We start from the raw sequence: 7,645 nt of genomic DNA, 5'->3' as shown, positions 1-7,645 counted from the left end.
TTATAATTACATCATGTGTTTTAGTACAAAAGAGTATTATACATACAATAAAAGATCGTTCATTACCATAAATTCTTAAAATATTGTAACCGCTTGAAAGAATAAAATGAATGGAAAAATATTTTGTCAGTTTGACAAAAAAAAGAATTTTGTTTTCAAACGTGTGTATATATTTATGTATTTCAAATTCACTTTACATTATTACTTTGTGTACAGTTTTCCTTTTAATTACATCATCTTGTGTTTTTTTTTTATTTCATTTAACAATGTTTAATTATATAAAGTGTTATTTTGAATTATTTCACATCATATCATTCAAAATAAATAAAAAGTAGTTAGTTATATTTATTCGTTTTTCTAATTCCACAATCTCTTATCGCTTGCAAATGCAATGATGCTTATCAAACAACATTAAAAATATGATATACCACAGAGCTTAAACCTATTATCACTAGTTACGACCTTTTGACAAAAACATCTGCATTACATTTAATCATTATGGAATGCCTATATCCGTTAAACATTTCAAGTGCAATTTTATCTCTTATCTGACATCCAATTAGCATCAAATTATAAAAGGATAATAACTATGTCTATTTCTTCAATCTAAGTTAATTTGATACATTTCTGAAGTAAAATAGAATTTACATTTACAGTCAAACTTTGTATGTCAGTTTCTGAAAAGTGACAAATTTGTAGTTACGAGGTTGTGGCATTAACCCATCGATGTATATGCATTGGGGGATATAGAAGATTCATTCTGCAGAGGATAATAATTAATTCTGATTAAATGGTACATAATGACTTGACTATACATGAATTAGTATCTGTTGTAATTCTGTGAGGAAACATGTGGACATACTCATTTCAAGAAGATGTTCATTTGAAATACGGTTTGCAAATTCGCTTCAGACAATTGTGGTGGAAACTTGAGAGCGATCTCATATATGTTTTTGTTACTCTCCAGCAATCACTTTCATACAGAAGAATAGATTTAACATTATCCTTAACCTTATCTTTGTTTTCCTGTTGTATTGTTTGTACTGTCAAATGGGTCGTAGTCTTTGAAATACTATAATATATCATATGAGTACCTGAAGATAAGCTACTCTTTGTTGTGCTTAGATATGTTTGTCCAGATCAATTGTTCCAATCTGGCAACAGCAAAAGAAAAAAATTGTGATCTCAAGTGATAATTGATACACGTTTCATAAAACATATAACATATTGCTGGATTGTATTCATGGAATGTCGATTCGTAATGGCAGTTTTGATCTCTTCCTGCAACATTGTTCAATACGGACTTATATAGTACAATTACTAGTTATACCAGGTTCATGTATTTCTGGTTAGACAGAGTGCATATCCGTTAGACGATTTTTACTAGATGTAAGTATGAAACGCATTGTTTTATTTAGTTAATGATAGGATAAATTATAGGTAATTAGTTACTATGTTATAGCAATAATACGAACAGTTGTGCTGGCGCCTTACATATTGGTTAAAGTATCAGAGAATATAAGAGAAATGCATATATTTCAAAGCATTTGGTAATGAAAAATTATCCAAGTTATACTTAAAAATGCTGAATTATGGAAATGTTTGTACAATGTTGCGATTCTTTAGCCGTAGTTGAACACCAGTTGGTATGAATATTGTCAATAGCTACTGTTGTGAACCCACCAGCATTCGCGAAAAGATCCACATATTCAATACTGAATGTTTCAAAGAAAGAATCTTCTAGTACTGTCACTGTAGATAAATTGATAATTGGATCATACATAAACGACCAATGTAATCTGTACATTTTGTCATTTAGTACATTCTTTACTGGCATAGTATCCAGGAGAAAGGTCATATACATTAAAAGATGGTTTAAGTTGAGTTGAATGTAGTATTATAGAATAATAAAAAGGTCATATTTGACTGACATTTTTATGCCTTTCATCTCAAAAGGTCACCTTGTTTTTTTTATAAAATGCCATTAAATGTTGACCTTTTGTCAAGAGTTGCTTTGAATTTGCTTTCTCTATGCATACAAGGTTAGGGGAAACAGGGGTTGTGTGCTCACAAACATACTGAACCCTACCTCATTCTGCAAGCATCTGTCCCACATCAGGAGCCTGTAATTCAGTGGTTGTTGTTGTTAACTATTTATCATTTTTTTTGTTCCTTGTTTTATACATAAACCAGGTTGTTGCTTTATCCTTTGAATTTTTTTACATTTTTCATGTCAGGGCCTTTTAAAGCTTATTATGGTATGGTTTTTGCTTAGTTTTGAAGACAGCAAAACAACCTATATATAGATGCTTTCATCTATATCATTATGATTTTAACGGTATTAAACATGATTTCCAAAACCACAGTAGATACAGGTGAGTGACACAGGCTCTTGAGAGCCTCTAGTTATCTCACCTGGTCCAAAGGGTCAAGTGAGCTTTTCTCATCACTTGGCGTCTGGCTTCCGTCGTCGTCCGTCGTGGTTGTTAACTTTTTATACGACCGCACAAATATTTTGGGTTCGTATAAAGGTATGATGTTGTAGTTGGCGTCGTCGTCGTTCGAAGACACATTTGGTGTCCGGACAATAACTTTAGTTTTAGTGAATTGATCTCTATGAAATTTTACAAGAAGGTTCAATTCCACAAAAAGAAGGTTGAGATTAATAAAAAGAGGTGCCATGCATATGGAAATTTTTCCTACCATGTTTTTCTTTTGTTCATATTTTATCAATATTTTGTTTTCAAAGGTATAAAAGGTACTATTTTGAGTATCAAATTTATCCGAAAGTCAAACTTCTGTTTTAATATGGATACATTTACTTTTACACAGATCTGTCTAGTGCAAGCAAATACGCCATCACCGTTCTCGTTTTCTTGGTCATTAATTTGTGAAATATTTTCGGTGATATAATTATCGTGATTATTATCATCATGTATGTCAACACTTTCCTGTAATGCTGACACGATTCCATGATGTTCTTCTACTTCAATTTCTTTCACTTGTTTATAGTTTATGGCAAACATGAGTTGTCAAGAAAAACAAAGATAGACATAGGTTTGCGATTATATTTAATAAACAAATTTACTATTTACAACCATATCATAGGTCTTCTCCGTATTCTTGTTACCTATAATGAGAAAATACGTTAATTAATATGTTAACAAAAAAGTGTCAGTATTAATAATAGTATTACTACTTTAAACTAGGGAAGACATTTAAGTTTTAGTGTAGAATCGCATATATCTTAAACAACAAGTGTAATTTTTTTCATCAATGTAGTTGCTGTGTTGTACAATGAAATAATAGAAAAACAAAGGATATGGTATATCTATCCATGACACAGAGCCTCGCATTTCCCCGTTTCTAAGCCTCATCCTTATATCGTTGATATGTCAAGTCAATACACTATTGTCTATATCTATTACAAAACATTAAAAAACCATGCAACTATCAAATACAAAATATAAGTAGGTCCTATATCTTCAATCTGATAGTCTATTGTATGTTAAAATTCAGACGCCATAATACTGCAGTCATAGTTCTTTACCGGATTTGATTTAACAAAATATAGATCATATCATGACTAAAAGTAATCATCTGATATAGATTGAAACCAAACAACACTTGATTGTCCCTTTATTAATGATGTCTCCCTGATAATGAACAGAACAAATGCACTGCTCAGGTTTTCCCTTATTAAACATGTTAAACGTATACCGAATGATGTACGCACTATCGATAACACAGTTACAATTTACCATTTAAAACAGTGCCACTTTTACATGAGATTTTGTAAAAAAAAACATTACTTTGAATTGGAAGTTTGCATACACTACTTTTTTCTGCCAAGATAAAACAAACGTTATTTAAGAATGTGTACAACAATACCTCAAACATCTTAGTGTGCAAAAAACATCTTAGTGAGAAAAAAACATTGTTCGGAGTACGTACGATTGGCGATGTACATCCGCTGGAAATACAGCTGTAGTACTAAATATCATAGATAATATATAAAAAAGAAATATCAACTTACATTTCAAATACTTAATAATATCCTCCTTTACCAATTCGTCCACTGACAACATTGCTGCCTCCTCCTATGACACTGACAGGTCCTGTGACAACACCACCAATTGAACCTCCAATACCACCGATTGGACTTAGGAGTCCACTACCACCTCCTAAAATACCACTAACACCACCGACAATACCTCCACCACCAATAATGCCAGCGCCTCCGAGGGAAGCACCGTAATTTCGATTAGTTACCCACCATGGCAATACAGAACAACAAGTATTCAAACTGCCAGGAAGGAGAGGTGCCAAATTACAGTTCTTGTTGAGTTTTATCTGTCCAGGAGCACATTTCAAACTACATGTGCACCATAGTTGACCTCCAAGTCCTGTAAATATATCAACTTAAAATTGTGTTGTTTATTACATTGTGTAATTGATTGAAGCAATAACACTCGATGAAATAGTATTTGTGTGAAACAATGTTGTGATTTACATAAGAATTTCTTGATTAATCTGAATCAGACACGTTCATAAGGAAACATTCGAAATCCTAAGATCAAATTGAGAAGGGAAATGGGGAATGTGTCAAAGAGACAACAACCCGACCATAGAGCAGACAACAGCCGAAGGCCACCAATGGGTCTTCAATGCAGCGAGAAACTCCCGCACCCGGAGGCGTCCTTCAGCTGGCTCCTAAACAAATATGTATACTAGTTCAGTGTTAATGGCTGTCATACTAAACTCCAAATTATACACAGAAAACTAAAATTAAAAATGATACAAGACTAACAAAGGCCAGAGCCTCCTGACTTGGGACAGGCGCAAAAATGCGGCGGGGTTAAACATGTTTTTTGAGATCTCAACCCTTCCCCTATACCTCTAGCCAATGTAGAAAAAACAAACGCACAACAGTACGCACAGTAAAACTCAGTATAAGAGAAGTCCGAGTCCGATGTCAGAATAACAAAAGAAAATAAACAAAATGACAATAATACATAAATAACAACAGACTACTAGCAGTTACTGACATGTTAGCTTCAGACCTCAATTAAACTGATTGAAAGAATATGTCTTCATCATATGAATATCAGGCACAATCCCTCTTGTTAGGGGTTTAGTATTATACCGTCATAAAATATATGAGATGAACATAACCCGTGTCATGCCAACAACTGGTTTTAGAATAAATGTGTTTAATTCCGATGCAAAGACCCTATAAGTGAATCAATATTAAAGCCAAAATATGCAATCTTTAATGACCTGACAACAGTATCGTAACTATATCCCTTCTTAATAAGTCTGTTTAAAGGTTTTGTTAGCTTTTGAGGTGAATACTGACATTTTTGTGTTTTTTAAAGAATATTACCATAAAAGATTATATGTGAAATACACGAACGTATAAGATGTATACACTACATTGTTAGGATCTCTATGACCAAGATGGACTCAATCCTATAGCAAAAGAATTAGATTCGATCAGGCCTTAACATATTCTTCATTTCAGCTATAGTTTAGAATTAAGATGTATTAACCAATATAACACATTGTGTAACATCCATTTATAGCTTATACACAAACTAAATAGAAGGTATGTCTTTTTTTGTTGAAAAATAACGTACTTTTTTCATGACGTCAACAAATTGCAGTCAGTATTTTATCCATTAAAATTCATAGAACACGTTTACAATCACTACTAAAACAGGCAATATAGAGTGCGTGCGTTAACGAAAGAGAGGCGAAGGATTCCAAAGGAAAATTCAAAAATAAACTGACAACGGCAGGGGTAGAAAGAAAAAGATACACATACAAAAAAGTACAGTAAACATAACATATACAACTAAAGACTAAGCAACATAATCCCCACAAAAAACTGGGGGTGATCTCTGTTGCTCCGGATGGTTAAGCAGATCATGCTCATGGTAGCACCCATCGTGTTGCTCATTATTGTAAAAATACGGTAATAAGTCTAATTTTGGTAGGTCAAATTCGAAAAAAAAGTGACGGAATTGCAGTCTCGACACAAATATCTTTTCCAATAATATGTGTTATAAAATTTTAACATTTTGATATTTCTGACTAGAATATTTAGTTTTCTTATGTCTAAATGCGATTGAAATTAGAACAATTTTGTCAAATTTTGCTTCATCTCTGTTTGTTGGCTTATTAGGATGTGAACATTGAGGCCATTGGATAAAATTTCGTATAGACCTAACTTAAAGCATTTTTTCTATCGTGAATCATTGAACCTTATGATGGGGTGAAATGTGGCCCGTATCGAACTTACTCCTTTTATCTCAGGTCAATGAAGTTTGATTCTTAGATTCTACAAAACATTCCCCTAATCTATTAAACATGGCAATGACCCGATGATTCCAAAAGAGATAAACAGTCCATAACGCTTTTAGCCTTGCTGGTAATTGAGGCAAACATGCACTTGATGCATATTGTGCGACATATGCTTTTTTTGGTTTTCTTGTCGTTCATCAAGACGTCTACCTTCATACAAGGCACATATTAATTAAAACTGCATTTTTTTTATTGATTTCATTTAAATTAAAGTATTGTTATAAAACCTCATACACATGTAAAAACTCAAATATTTGAAAGATATTGTTAAAGGTTGTTTTTCATATAGGATTCTTGTTTCAGCGTCATAAATAAATGGTTAATTACAAATTACCTGTATTTATTCCTCCGATCAATCCACCTAATCCAACCGTGTTTAGCAAAAGTCCACCACCACTGACAACTCCACCAGCCCCACCAATAACTCCACCACCTCCAATAAGTGCTCCACCATTGACAACTCCACTACTACCAAGTCCTCCTGACAATGGACCTACTTTGCCATACGCCGAAACGTATCCGACAAAGGAAACTAAAACTAGAGTCAATATTGACATGGTTTTACGTGATCTGTTGAAGATGTGAAGTAATATTCGGATAGATATGTCCTTTTATACTGCTTTTATCGTAAGGCAGGTAATACATAGCTTAGGAACAAAAAAACAGTGTTTTGATATATTATGAAATAGGAGAGTTTTTAAATTGCGGTTAAAAGGTGTAAAGTTCATTCATATGTTGATTAAGCAGATTTTTTTGGACAACGTCCGACACACAGCATGCAACTATCACGAACATTAAAGATGACTGTTTTAGATCAATGAAAAATACCATATTTTGCTGATGTAGGCAAGTTGTAAACGAGAAAAGTATAAACCTGTCACTATTGCATCAGATTATATGTTTTTATAATAAGACGTCATTTATTTAAAATTTATACATTAATTTGAAAAAAAAACAGATTGATACAAACGTACCTATCTTTTAGTCTGGGATCTTAAAGTACATGTTCACCATAAGCCGATACCGAAACCGAAACCGATACCGAAACCGAAACCGAAACTGATACCGAAACCGAAACCGAAACCGAAACCGAAACCGATACCGAAACCAAAAATAATAGTAAGGTAAATGGTAAATGTTTATAATGTTAACTTACTCAAACCTTTTACGCCATTATATTGTTTGAAATTAGAATTCACCAGACGGAGTATTTCTTAAATTCATCAATTCTCATGAATCTATCAAAAAAGCAAAGTTAAATTCAACCATTATTAAATAC

General features: G+C 32.9%; 2 protein-coding genes across 2 annotated transcripts in view; both read right to left on the bottom strand.

Annotated features, from left to right (window-relative positions):
• Positions 1–3,103: 3,103 nt before the first annotated feature.
• LOC127722122 (uncharacterized) overlaps positions 3,104–7,645 on the bottom strand; it is a 162,791-nt gene continuing 158,249 nt past the window's right edge. Inside the window, exon 3 of the mRNA XM_052228966.1 lies at positions 3,104–3,130. The gene's annotated coding sequence lies outside the window, so the exon portion shown is untranslated. The remainder of the gene's footprint in view (positions 3,131–7,645) is intronic.
• Positions 4,048–6,923, bottom strand: LOC127721151 (uncharacterized). The gene is made up of 2 exons (XM_052227824.1): positions 6,701–6,923; positions 4,048–4,406 (listed from the first exon to the last, which is right to left on the bottom strand). Exons 1-2 carry the CDS (start codon positions 6,921–6,923, stop codon positions 4,048–4,050), a joined length of 582 nt encoding a protein of 193 aa, XP_052083784.1.

This window comes from Mytilus californianus, unplaced genomic scaffold, assembly GCF_021869535.1.
Source record: "Mytilus californianus isolate M0D057914Y unplaced genomic scaffold, xbMytCali1.0.p SCAF_12, whole genome shotgun sequence".
In the NCBI taxonomy this organism is placed as follows: Eukaryota; Metazoa; Mollusca; class Bivalvia; order Mytilida; family Mytilidae; genus Mytilus; species Mytilus californianus.
This window is presented reverse-complemented; position numbering and strand designations above follow the sequence as displayed.